The sequence below is a fragment of the Momordica charantia genome (genome assembly GCF_013281855.1).
Source record: "Momordica charantia cultivar OHB3-1 chromosome 10 unlocalized genomic scaffold, Mcharantia_2.0 BLBB01000010.1, whole genome shotgun sequence".
NCBI lineage: Eukaryota > Viridiplantae > Streptophyta > Magnoliopsida > Cucurbitales > Cucurbitaceae > Momordica > Momordica charantia.
The window spans coordinates 18,596,682-18,610,732 of record NW_028275158.1 but is presented as its reverse complement, the minus strand read 5'-3'; the positions used below and the strand labels follow the sequence as shown (position 1 = coordinate 18,610,732).

The following is a 14,051-nucleotide window of genomic DNA, read 5'->3' as shown; positions in this document are numbered from 1 at the left end:
TAGAAATAATATATCAAGAAGAATCGGGACATCAAATTTATCAAGTAGAGGGAAAAGTCATAGTCCGAGCAAGTTGAAAAAGCCCACAACATAATTTGGAGCTAGAAGACCGAAGCAGGTAGCGTTAGACGCTACCAAAGATTTAAGGAGTTGTTGGGAAGATGTTTGAGCCATGGATTGCGCTTATTTAAGAGACAATGTTAAGCAATATGAAATTCAATTATCCATCCTTGGTAAAAATTCTTTCACCGTACATGAGGTCTTTGGTAAGTCTCTCAATCTTTTCCATCAGAGCCCAATAGTTATATGACACTTGTACCATCTGATAGATACAAATTTATTATATTTATGTATTATTATTTATTTAGTACAACAAATTAAATATGAATGACATATTCAAATTCTTGACTTCTTAGACAGTATGAATTACTGCATAGCTAAGTTAACATTGACATTATTAATTTCACACCTAAGAGCATTATCCTTCCCTAAGCCGTATTATTGTCCCCTCTTGGAGTAGTTATCATAGATCATTTCTATTATACCTTTTTAAATTACTAAATGCCTTTCCCTACCTAATATAGTTATCATACCATTTAACAACTTGGTCATAACACTATTTAAACGATAAAACTATTGGGATTCTATAACACTATTTAAACGATAAAACTATTGGGATTCTAATAGAAAGGTATTGATCGTCATTTTCTGGCATCCCACTGGATTTGATTCTTTTTATATTTTAAAGCTCCTATATCGATCGTCGCTTTAACTTTCGAGCATAAATGGAAATTCAAATTTACGATTATTAAATTCCTTTTTTCTTTGGAGTAAAAAATATAACACGAAAGATTTAAACTCACGACATTCTAATTAGATATAAATGCTTTAACTAGTTAGATTATGCTGTGGGGTGCTATTTTTAGAATTATAAATATCTTTATGGATTAAACAACATTATGGTCGATCAATACGGTGGCAAATGTTGTGCAGAAAGGACAGGGACTGCCCATTCAAGGGGAGCACGTAGTGGAGGCTGGTGAAAGGTTAAAAAAATCTGTATTATTATCTTTTGTGCCCAACTGTGTTACATGAGGACAAACAATCTCTGTTGGAAATTGTGCAACGTTGTCGTTCGGGCCAAATTCAGTCTCCTAAAAGCAAGCCACTAGTTTTAATATTCAATACCAAGTTAAAAGTATTTAATAATTTTTAAATTTTATATTTAATAAGTCTAAAATTTAAAAGAATCTAACCAAATTTATCTAATTGGTCTAAAAAATTTTCAATTTTATGTCTAATAGGTCCCTACTCTTATTGACCTATTAGAGATCAACATTCAATTGTTGATAATAATAGGACTTTGATATTTCAACTTTGTATCTGATAAATCCGTACATTTTGACAATGTGAAATTAAACAATAATTGATTAGACATAATCATTTCGTGTGTGATAAATGTTGATCAACTCTCAAGTTTCTTTTATAATGAGGAAGATGGCTACACATTCCCTAATGGAGAAACCAAATATTTTATCACCTCAATACTTAAGGACCCTGTCACTACAAGAAATCTATGTTTCAGCGACGAAAATAATGCGACGAAAACAATTAGTCCCAAAAAACGCGACGAAAAAAGCTTTTGTCGCTAAACTTAGTGACGAAACTAACTTTAGTCGCATATCTTGCGACGCACATATGCGACGCAAAAAAATTTCGTCGCATATTTATGCGACGCAAAGTAGTTTCGTCGCATACATATGCGACGCAAAATGCGCACAAATATGTGACGCAAAAAGATTTCGTCGCATATTTATGCGACGAAAGTCTACTTTCGTCGTCCAACACGAAATCCCTAATTTCTAATTTCTCATCATCGCGTCTCTTTGTTGTCTCCGTCCTCACCATCGCGTCCCTGCTTTACTCTCTCCACCGTCGGTTGCCGCCCTCCTCCGATTCAGCTTCACCGGTTGCCGCTGCCGCCTTCTTTATTTGGCGTAACGTTCTTCATCATCGACCGGAATCTCATCGGCTTACCCACTCTCACTTGCACCGCCGCTGTCTTCGCCGCCATTGGCGCCGCATAGTCCTCTCCGGCCATTGAAACAACTTCCTCTTCTCCTTCTCAGGTACAATTCCAAACTCCTTTCTTTCTCTGCCTCTCTGTTGCTGTGGCCTCGATATTTGGATGCGAAATTTGGGTGAGGAAGTATGAACCACACAGTGCCTTGTTAGGGTTTTGACATTTAGTTGAATTGAATTGTTCATGTGATTTGTCTTCATACCGTCCATAATTTTGGTAGAATGTGGAAGCGTTTGTGTTGCTCGTAATCTTATCATTGTGGCTCCATCTCAGCCGCGAAGAAGAAGACGAGACGACCCCATTTTAGAAAAAATAAAAAAAGAAAAAAGAAGGGTTAACTCGAGTGTGGAAGATAGAAAGGAAAACCTGAAACTAAATTATATAAAAAATAAAAAAATCCCACTCATTCAGCTCCCAAATATAGTAAAACTAAGAACATAAACTTCGTAAAAACCCACAAAAAAGAAAAAACTCAATGTCATAAAATAAGAACAAGAGATAAAAAGAAGCAGAAGCAGAAGCAGAATAAAAAACAGGGTTTTTTTGGTGTAATTATTTTGAGAAACTGTTGTTAAAAAAGAGAGGAAAAAGAAGAGTGAAAATGTGGGATATTATTATAATTTGGAAAAACAGAGTTGAGTTAGTACAGCACGTGCCCTGCTTTTCCATCTTGCTCTTCATACACCTAATTGAATTTCTTCTTTCTGTGATCTGTGTGTGTGGAAGCAGAAGTTGAAAAGTGTTCTGTGTGTGTAATTATTTTGAGTTAGAAATTTGCAAGTTGTTGTTGGTGTGTGTATGTGTATTTGGTGATTTATAACAAAGTTGAAAAGTGGGTGTGTTTAGATTTGAAGCAACAAATTAAAGGGCTTAGTTGGGAGTGGGACCTCATAGTCATAGGGCTACCCTTCTTTTACAACTTCAAAATTAAATTTTGTTAACAAAAATATTATTTTTATCTACGAAGGAGTACAAATTTTTGTTGTGATTTTTTGATTCAAATCTTTTTGCACTTGTTTAATTATGTTAATGATCATTGTATTCTATGATTTATTAGGAAAATTATGGATAAAACTTGGATAAGAAATCCGAATAGGTTAAGCAAAGAATATAAAGAAGGAATTCGTTTGTTCGTTGAATTGTCTAAGAATCATGTAGACGAGAGAGGGTTTACACGTTGTCCATGTAAGAGATGTCGAAATACTAAATGGAAACGACCGGATGATGTCGAAGGGGATTTGTACAAACATGGAATGTCTCCATTTTATAGTAGATGGATTTTTCATGGAGAAACAGTAGATTTGTCTACTTATATGATGCGTAATGAAAACACCACACAAAATGTAGATCGTGCAAATGAAATTGGTGAAATGTTGAATGATTTGACAAGTGAGGTATATCATGGTCAAGATAACTCAATTGAGATTGGATCAAGTGACAATAGGCAAAGTGGAAGTAATAAGTTTCAATCAATGTTTGAGGAAGTTAACCAAGAACTATACCGTGGATGTACATCATTTTCCTCATTAACATTCTTGGTTAAGTTAATGCATATTAAAGTACTTAATCATTGGAGCAATAAGTCATTTGATATGTTATTGCAACTACTCAAGGAAGCTCTTCCAAATGGTTCTAAAATTCCAGAATCTTCTTATGGTGCAAAAAAGATGTTGCGTGATTTAGGTTTAGGATATGAAAGTATACATGCTTGCAAGAATGACTGTATGCTATTTTAGAAAGAAAATGCACAAGTAGACAGATGTCCGCAATGCAATGAATATCGTTACAAAACAAAAAACAGTAAAGGAAAAAAATTCCACAAAAAATACTGAGACATTTCCCATTAAAGCCGAGATTGGAAAGATTATTTCAGTCAAAACATACGGCAAGAGACATGAGATGGCACAAGGAGAAGAGGAAGAACATAGAAGGAGTTCTAAGACATCCAGCAGATGCAGAGACATGGAAACATTTTGATAAACAATATGCATGGTTTGCAGAAGATCCAAGAAATGTAAGATTAGCATTGGCTACTGATGGATTCAATCCATATGGCATCATGGGTACGACTTACAGCACGTGGCCTGTAATGTTAATTCCATACAACTTGCCACCTTGGAAATGTATGAAAGAAGCATATATCTTCATGTCCTTACTCATACCAGGACCAAAGGCTCCAGGAAAGGATATAGATATTTACTTATAACCATTGATCGATGAATTGAAAGATTTGTGGAGTATCGGCTTTGAGACATATGATGCCTGCAGTGGTCAGAACTTTCGACTCCATGCAGCTTTGATATGGACAATCAATGACTTCCCGGCAAATGGCAATTTGTCGGGATGGAGTACGAAAGGATACAAAGCATGTCCAGTTTGTAACGAAGATATTACATCTGATCCATTGCATAGTAAAATATGTTATATGGGGCATCGTCGATTCTTGCATAAAGATCATCCTTGGCGTAAGAGTAAACAATACAATGGAGAAGCAGAATATAGACCTGCACCACGTTATTTTTCTGGATTTGATGTCCTTCACCAATTAGAATCTATAGATTTTCCACCACTTGGTAAAACTGTAAACCTCTTACAATGGAAAAGAAAGCGATCGCATGATAAAGTAAATTGGGTGAAGAAAAGTATATTTTTTGAGTTACCATATTGGTTTAATCTTAAGATTTGACACAAACTTGATGTTATGCATATCGAGAAAAATATTTGTGATAATGTAATGGGCACGCTGTTAAACATCGAAGGGAAAACGAAGGACACTGATAAAGCACGTAGAGATTTGATGAGGTTGAACATCCGTAAAGAGCTGCATCTTCAACAGGTCAGGAACAAATGGGTGAAGCCACATGCGAGCTACACTCTAACAGTAGATGAAAGAAAGAAATTTTGTAGCTTCTTGAAAACGGTAAAATTTCCCGATAGTTTTGCATCAAACATATCGAGATGTGTTAGTGGTAAAGATGGCCAGATATATGGACTAAAAAGTCACGACTCACATGTCTTGTTGCAAAGACTTTTACCAGTGGGGGTTCGACCCTTTTTGCCCAAAGATGTGAGGTCTGCAATTTCAGAATTGTCAGATTTCTTCAAAGATTTAAATAGCGAAAACTTTAAAAGTTGAGACTTTGAGTAAGCTACAAGAAGCAATCGTATTGATTTTATGTAAGTTCGAGAGAATATTCCCTCAATCCTTTTTTGATATCATGGTTCATCTAGCTGTCCACTTACCAGAAGAAGCTAAACTTGTTGGACCTGTCGGTTATAGCTGGATGTATCCAATAGAGAGGTACGATATGTTTAGCATTTTGCTATCTAGTTTTTAATATATTTATTTATATGGTCACAATAATTCTTATTCATAGGAGATTGATGACATTGAAACAATATGTAAGTAATAAAGCGCGACCTGAAAGATCGATAGCAGAAGCATTCATTGCGAATGAATCGTTAACATTTTGTTCGATGTACATGAATGGAATTGAAACAAAGTTCAATAGGCCAGTTCGGAATAATGATCTGCGAGATTTGAATAACTCTAATGGATGTTTGTCTGTGTTTTCACAAAATGCACGTCCAATTGGTGGTTCAAAAATGAAACAATTATCGCATACTGAGTTACAAAAGCTCATTGGTATGTCTTAAGTAATTGCGAAGCAGTTGATGAATACAGACGGTATGATCTTTTATACATTTACACAATTATTCTTACTTAAAAAATCTATTAATTGTTCAAATCATTGGGTAGAGAGCACGAAATGGAGCTTCAACATGGAAATAGTGGTAATCTCACCAGACTTCACGAGATCTTATTCCCATAATGGTTTAAAAGAAAAGTGAGTTCTCTGGATTACAGTTGAAACCTGATTTGATGAAATTATATTCACCAATTGTTTCTTTAAAAATCTTTCTTCAGATGCAATCTCAAGTTTGTTCAGCATCAAATGAAGTTGTGCATGAGTTGTATACACTAGCATGTGGCCCAGAACGTCGAGTAAACTCGTATCATGGATGTGTTTCTAATGGGGTTCGATTCAACACAATTGAGCGGGATAGTCGTTGTACAACTCAAAATAGTGGAGTGTGTATATTTGGTGGAGATGATAATGAGAGATCCGACTTCTACGGTATTATTACGGAAGTTATTGAATTGAAGTACATTAAAGAGAAACGAGTTCTTCTATTTATGTGTGATTGGTATGACACAAATCCTAAGAAGAATTATGTTCGTAAGGATAATAATTTTATAAGCATAGACACGCGTAACCTAGGGTATAAGGACGACCCATTTATACTTGTTTCTCAAGCACAACAAGTATTTTATGTCGATGATCTCCAGTTAGGTAATGGATGGAAAGTAGCTCAGAGAATTCAACATAGACATTTATGGGATGTGCCTGAAGTAGAAGAGATTGATTTATGCGAAGTCAATATCAATCAATGTGTAGTGGATGAAGTGAATCTCGAAACACAAACATTTCATAGAGCAGATGTAGACCCAAGTGTAATATCCGACAATAATGGTACGTTTGAGATAGTATTAGATTTTGATGAAGCTGAAAACGAAATTGAGGATGAGGATGAAGATGAATATGAAGATACAACATCGTCGGATGAAATCGATGACTTTGATATTGACGAGTACTCCGATATGGTATATTATATTTTTTTGTATGCTTATAATTTATGATTCATACTAATCCTAACAATTTGTTTTGTTTCTTGTTCAATCTTTGCAGTCATAATGTCATCGGACAGTGAAGGTGATGAAATCATTGTCGGACTCACGCGAGGTCGTGTTGAAACTCGTGGTGAGTTCTTAACAAGAGTTGTCGAGCGTGCTGGAAAAATCAAACTCTAATGGACAAAGGAACAAGAGAGACCTGTTGCAATTGGATCAACTTCATTCAATAGTGAAATTGGTTACCTGACCCGCAACATGATCGATGTAAAATACGCAAAAAAGAAAGACATACCGAGGAATGATTTTCACATGATCATTGAAACATTATTGGTAACTATTTTTTCTTATTTTATAATTGTTGTATTTCATTAATCAAATATGATGTTAACTAGTATTATTTGGTACGTTTGCAGAATGATTTTAATATTGATATATCTCAGCACCATGTTTATCAATATATCGTGTATGAGATTGGAACTCGATTTAAAGATTATCGAGCGAGGTTACATCAGTACTATATGAAATTTAAGGATCCAACACGTGCTCGCCAGAAACCCTATCGAGACATTAAACCCGAGGACTGGAATGTTTTATGCGATAGATGGGAATCTCCAGCATGGAAGGTAATTACAATATGATGTTGATTCAAAGTTACCATTTTTATAAATAAAATCTTGAAACTATATATTTATTTTTGTAGGAGAAGTCTGCAAAAAATAAATTAGCGCGTAGTAAATTGAGATTCAACCATCGAGGTGGACCGAAGCCATTTCAGTGTCATCGAGAAGATAAGGTGTGAACATATCATTTATTTGAATTATCCTGGTTCTATATTTCAAGTTCTTATTTTTCTTACTATGATTTAATAATCTCTTGGAATAGAAAAAAGAAGATGGGACATATTTAAGTCCCATTCAAGTATTCTACGAGACACATTATTCCGTGGAAAAAGATTGGATTAACCTGGAAGCCAAAGCTGCTTATGTAAGTATTTGTTTAATGTTTTAGTACATTGATATAGGATATATTTCAAAATTCCTTACGATACCATTGTTTTTTTTAGGAAGAAATGATTACATTACAAGCCTATCATGCTTCTTACGGACCACCACAAACGGACCAAGAAATTATGACGATGGTGCTTGGAAAAAGATCAAATTACATAATAGGAATGAGATATGGACCAAAACCTCCCAAAAGTCAAGCATCATCGCAATACTCAGAGGACTACGTCCAATCATTGGAGTCTCGCCTAGCAAGAACCGAGGAAGCATTAGCGACTCAGTAACAAGAGACTCAACAGCAACTTGAATCTCAACAGCAGGAGACACAACAACAATTAGAGAGAACATTGGCAGCTGAACGACAAGCGACTGAACAATGGCTAGAAAGGCAACGCCAAGAGTTTGAAATGAAACCTGAAGTATGTATGATGTTTTGAATTTATTTATGTTTGAAATCATGATAAAGAGGAGGGTGGGGGGGTGGCTGAGGAGGGAGTATGGTTTAAAGAGTGTTCTCCGTGTTCTATCTTATGATTTATGTATGTCTGAAGTATGTTATGATTAAGTAAGTGCATAAGTTCTTGAATAGTTCTTGATAGATTTTGTGATAGTTGCTTATGTCATTTGTTTTTTATTATTCTCGGGTTTGAATGAGGAAAACATATATATTTTTGTGGTTCAATTTTATGAAATTAGTTGGATTTTTGAGTTTTTGTTCTATATATGTTTATTTGACAAATGAGGTGTGTTTATAAAATTGGTTTAGTATGTTTGTTTAATTTTGTCTATTAGTGTAGGCTTTAATACTTGTACTACAATAATAGTTGATGCAATTCTTTGAACAGGATTGATGCAACGATATATGGTGGAAACATATTTTGTAACCTTGGCTCGATTGGAGGGAAAATGTTATTTCTAAATTTAGGTAGACATTTCGTTGTTTTAATTTTCAGAAATTTCATTCTATATGTACGTACTCTAATTGAATTGTTTTTATTTGCAGAAACTTGTATATGTTTTCAATGACATATATTGTTTAATGAAATTCATATTATTATCTAAGTAATTTAGCAAGTTGAATGTTTTAAATTTAGCGACGAATTTTGATGTCGATTAAACATTTGTGTTTACATTTGCATAATAAGGAGAATTAGAATGAAAGAAGAAGGAAAACTGGGGAAAATATGGTCAGAATGCGACGAAGGCATTTTCGTCGCAGAAGGGCAAATGTGACGCAAATGATTTTCGTCGCATATGCGACGAAAATGGCCTTCGTCGCATATGCGACGAAAATGGTATTCGTCGCAGATGCGACGAAACGTTGAGTTTCGTCGCCAATATGCGACGAACGCGCGTTTTCGTCGCTTTACCTCTTTAGCGACTCAGTTTTAGCGACGAAAATTGCGACGAAAATTTTTTCGTCGCTCATGTTCTTCAGCGACAAAAATTTCTTTTTGGCGACGAAAATTTTTCGTCGCTGAAACCCCTGATTGTTGTAGTGTGTGCCTCTTTAATTCATGTACATGTTGAATTTTAGATTTTATTGAGGTGGTTGGTAGTAGATAATGTATGTCTTTAACTAGTTGAATTATGTTTAAGTTATACTTTGTAGCGAATAGTTTGAAGTAGTTTTGTTATATATATTTTAGTACAAAATAATTTTTAAATAATAAATTACTTTGGTGTTTAATTAGTTTTTATAGTAAAATTTGTCTACTACAAATGTAGATAGGAATCTGGGTTGAAAATAATATGGAGCCAAAAAGTCAGTGTTAAAAAGGGAAATGAGTTACTGGGCGTAGAGAGGTAAGAAACCCAACAGCCTATTTCATCAAGTTTCTTTCCCTACCCATTGTCTTAAAATAAATATACAGAGAACAAGTATAAATCTGGTATCAATTTATCTTCCCTATCTTTTTATTGTTCTTATTGCCTGAGGTTTCGGTTGATTTATCTGAGCTTAGTTTTGATTTTATTTAATTTTATTATAATTGGAAGAAAAACTTGATATGTCATTATTTAACATGTATTGTCTAGAACTCATGATAAAGACGACGATGATGCTTGAGAAATCATGAAATAACCAAATATAATAATAATTGTTATGCAATGGAAACCGAAAGTCGAGGTACAGGTGAAGATCGGAAGGAAGCCACTGGGCTGCGATGGGCTCGGTCCCGACCCGGGGCTCGGTCCCGACCCGTGGCTCGGCCCCGACCCGTGGCACGGCCCACGGCCCTCCACCGGCCCTTCGTCTTCCTTCCACGTTTTCGCCCAGGCTCTCCAACGAAATTAGGGTTAGCTACCTATGGAATGTTCTGGAACAACCTGGCGACTATAAGTAGCGATCCAGCCTTAGAGGTAAAGGCATCTAAAACTAGCTACATTTCACATTATCCTCCTGCTAACTTAGGCATCGGAGCCCGTGTGACTAGTGTCGCACCGGTTTAGCTCATCTGGTTTTGCAAGTACTAGTCCCGGATCAACAAGTTTGGTAGGTGCGAGGAGGAGAACCGGAGGACCGAAATCCACGCATCAACAATTGGCGCCGTCTGTGGGGAAGACTTAAAGCATCCAGTTGAGCAACATGACACCAAAGAGGAGTCCACGACGCTCTGATGATGACTGCTCTGCCAAGAGGAAGCTGAACTTGGGCGACCCCCAGGTTGGAGGACCCGAGGATGGGACCAGCAAGCCAAACCAAGAGCGTCAGGAGGGTTGCCCGAGGTGCAGGCATTAATGACCCCTGAGCCATTCCAAAAGCAGTTCGCGGTCTTGGAAGACAAGGTAGAGGGCATGCTTCAACGCATGACCCAAGTCCTTCGACAATTCGAGCGACAGGAGTCCGACGAAGTGCCCCTTGTCAGAGACCCGAAAAAGGGGAAGGGCCCAGCGGAAAGCGATACCGAGGAGTCAACGAACAGTGTAGGGAGCAAGTTGCGGATAGGTGGAAATACCAGGCGACGAACCCGAATTTTCGACCATCGAAAGACGAAAAAGCAACATAAATCCCCGGCACCAAATGGAGGCAAGAGCGACCATGATGACAGAAACTCTGAACCGATAAGTCTCGACAAAGGCAAACCGGCAGATCGGCCAGAGTCCTCGGAGAAGCGACATAGCCACAAGGAGAAGGGATTCGACCTCGAAGAACTACTGGATCAAGCCAACTCACCATTCACGGAGGAAATCATGAGAGAAAAGGTCCCTCCAAAATTCAAGCTACCCACGGTGAAGCAATTCGACGGGACGACCGACCCAGTGGACCATCTAGATGCTTATCGGGAATGGATGGATATCTACGGAGTGTCGGAAGCAGTCAGGTGCCGGGTATTCTCGACTACTTTAAACGGGTCGGCCAGAATATGGTTTCGACAATTAAAACGAGGGTCGATCTCGACTTTCAAGAGCTTGGCCAGAGCATTCGTGACCCAGTTTGTAGGGGGCGGTATCGGAGCCGACCCGTGGCTTATCTCTTAACCATTAAGCAGAGGATGACAGAGAGTCTACGCGACTATGTAGCCCGGTTCAACGAGGAGAAGCTGCAAGTAGAAGGCCTTACAGACGCTGTATCTCTGCTGGCCTTCATATCTGGTGTCAGGGATGAACATTTGTCATTCTCGTTCGGAAAGAGAACACCGAACACCTTCTCGGAGGCGTTGAGCCGAGCCGAGAGGTACATGAGCGCTGGTGAGTTCTTTTACTCAAAAAGGGAACCTGACGGAAAGCGAACCGACCCAAAGAGGGAGAGGTCGGGAGATAAACCCCAGGGGTCGAGATGAGAGAAGAGGGATCGGAGTAGCCAGAAAGATGCACCCCGAAAATTTGAAAAGTATACCCCGACCACCGTTCCAATCGAGCAAGTGCTGATGAAGATCAAAGACCAAAGGTTGCTTAAATGGCCGGAGAGGATGAAGGCCCCGTCAGCTAAGCGGAGCAAAGGCAGGTATTGTCTTTTCCATAGGGATCACGACCATGCAACTCAAGATTGTCTTGATCTCAAAGAAGAGGTGGAAGGACTAATCCGAAGGGGCTACCTCAAGGAGTATGTAGAGGAACCTAAAGCGACCCAGAACGGCGAAAGCGACAAGTCTCCCGCAAGAGAGATTCGAACTATAATGGGGGGCCCCATAGAAAGAGAATCCGGGAGAAAAAGGAAAGCAGATGTGCGTGAAGCTAGGACGAGTCGCGAGCAAAATGAGGTCTACCACGCGTATACTACAAACCGGCCGGTGACAATTGAATTTTCGGAAGACGAAGCAACTCACCTCCTTCACCCTCATAACGATGCACTTGTTATCACGTTGAAGATAGCAAATGTTAAAGTACATCGAGTCTTGGTGGATGGGGGCAGCTCGGCGGATATCATCTCCTGGACAGCCTATAAAGCTATGGATCTAGGAGAAAAGGTGCTCAAGAGTAGTTCGGCACCACTGGTAGGATTTGGGGGAGAACGGGTCATCCCCGAAGGGAGGATAGAGTTGCCAGTAACATTCGGAAAGTGGGTCGAAGAGTGTCACCAAGATGGTGGACTTTCTGGTCGTTAACTACACATTCTCCTACAACGCAATACTGGGAAGACCGACGATGCATATGCTTAGAGCAATACCATCCACATATCACCAATCCATGATGTTCCCAACACCGGGTGGGGTAGGAGAAATTAAAGGAGAACAACGAGTGTCACGGGAATGCTACTATACCTCAATGAGGGACAACGACAGAACTTCTACTAAGGGGGGCTGTTGACCTTTTATTTCTTCCTTCAAATATGGTTGTTTTCTACTTTTAACAAGATTTCTAATTATAATTCCTTGTGTTCAATAAAGTACCCATTTATTTGATTCTCTGTCAACTGTATCTCTTAAATCCAAAACGAGATACCAAGAGACTTTTTGATAAAATACTTTGTCTCGTCTACAAGCGTACTCTCAAAGGATATCGACAATACAATTGAGAGTAGGGGGCAACAGGTACCGACTACGGCTACTCAAAGACGTAAGCTTGGTAAATCCAATCCTACACGGTGACGGTAAAACCAGCTATACAGAGCAGGCCGAGCAGGGCTCGGGGCCGACCACTGCTCGGGTCCGACCACTGTTGGCGTCGACCAAGTGCGAACAGGCACAGATCTACATTAGTCGGCGGTTTTACGAGATAGCCTATGTTTGTTAATAGGTCTTATTTTCGACTAAACACGGCTCGTGGACCGACCACTGCTCGGGTCCGACCATCATGTGCGACAAAGCATGAATCTACTTTAATCGACATGTTTGGAAAGAACAGTTAAACAATCTCAACACGGCCAAACTAGAAGCGGGTCAATTGGCCTAGCACGGTTAAAACATGAGATGGAGTAAAAATACAAAAAGCAACAGCGGGTGTAAAACCATTGGCTATGACCAACGAGTTAGAAACCTACGAAAAGAAAGCAACAAAACTCCATCAGGGTTAGAGCCGTAAGCCAGTAAGTGACTGGTAAGAGGGTTAATTGATGATTCCAAAGAAAAGAATACAAGCAACATAGTGACAAAGCACATAAAAGTCAACCGTAAGAACTACTCGCTCAAGCTACCCTATTACTCGTCGTCGTCGTCATCCATGTCGTCAGGAACGTCATGCTCGGCCCTAAAACGCTCCGGGAGGAAGGAAAAGTCAATGTTAGGGTGTTGAGTAGAAACCTGACGGAGAGACCAGGAAACACCGCACTCCATGGCAGAGTTTTGCAAGTCAACATACTCCTGAGTTTTCTTGAATTCCCTGGCCAAGAACTCAGAATTAGAGAGTCGAGCGTTGGCCTCGTCAAGTCTCCTCTGCAGGTTAGCTAGCTCGTCTCGAGATTTTCTCTTCTCTGCTTCCAACTCACGTTGGGTACCCTCCAGAAGGCTGGTGGCCTGGTTGAAGGAAGAAATGGCCTGTTCCAGCTCCTCCCGAGGGCATAGTGGCAGTGGAGGTGGTTCATTTCGTCAGCAATTCGACCGAGAATACCACCAGACGGTTGAAAGTCTGCCAAGGATAAGATTTAACGTTAGGGGAGAATGCTATGGCAAGTACTGGAGGTTACCAAACACTCACCTGGTGGAGATCGCTAAGGCAGGTGTTGATGCTGTGCTGAGGATTTGACAGACCAAAGTCTGACCCACTTGATGAGTCGCCGAGGCCTTGCCAGAGACTAAATGCTCTTTCCAGGTAAGCTGTCCCGTCAGCATCAGAATTATATGGGCCAGAGAAAGGGAAAATTGGGACTTGAGAGGAGCTTCCTGGGTGA

At 39.1% G+C, this 14,051-nt stretch overlaps 1 protein-coding gene and 1 pseudogene across 2 annotated transcripts; both read left to right on the top strand.

Moving 5' to 3' along the window:
• The first annotated feature begins 1,409 nt into the window (after positions 1 to 1,409).
• On the top strand, positions 1,410 to 7,572 carry LOC148208730 (uncharacterized; annotated as a pseudogene). Its single transcript, XR_015788522.1, has 7 exons — positions 1,410 to 5,384; positions 5,461 to 5,729; positions 5,844 to 5,878; positions 6,012 to 6,749; positions 6,835 to 7,109; positions 7,193 to 7,402; positions 7,480 to 7,572. The product of XR_015788522.1 is annotated as an uncharacterized LOC148208730 (transcript).
• Positions 7,573 to 11,652: 4,080 nt separating this feature from the next.
• LOC148208729 (uncharacterized) lies at positions 11,653 to 12,330 on the top strand. Its single transcript, XM_088119170.1, has one exon. The coding sequence runs from the start codon at positions 11,653 to 11,655 to the stop codon at positions 12,328 to 12,330; it is 678 nt and encodes a 225-aa protein (XP_087975296.1).
• The last annotated feature ends 1,721 nt before the right edge of the window (positions 12,331 to 14,051 follow it).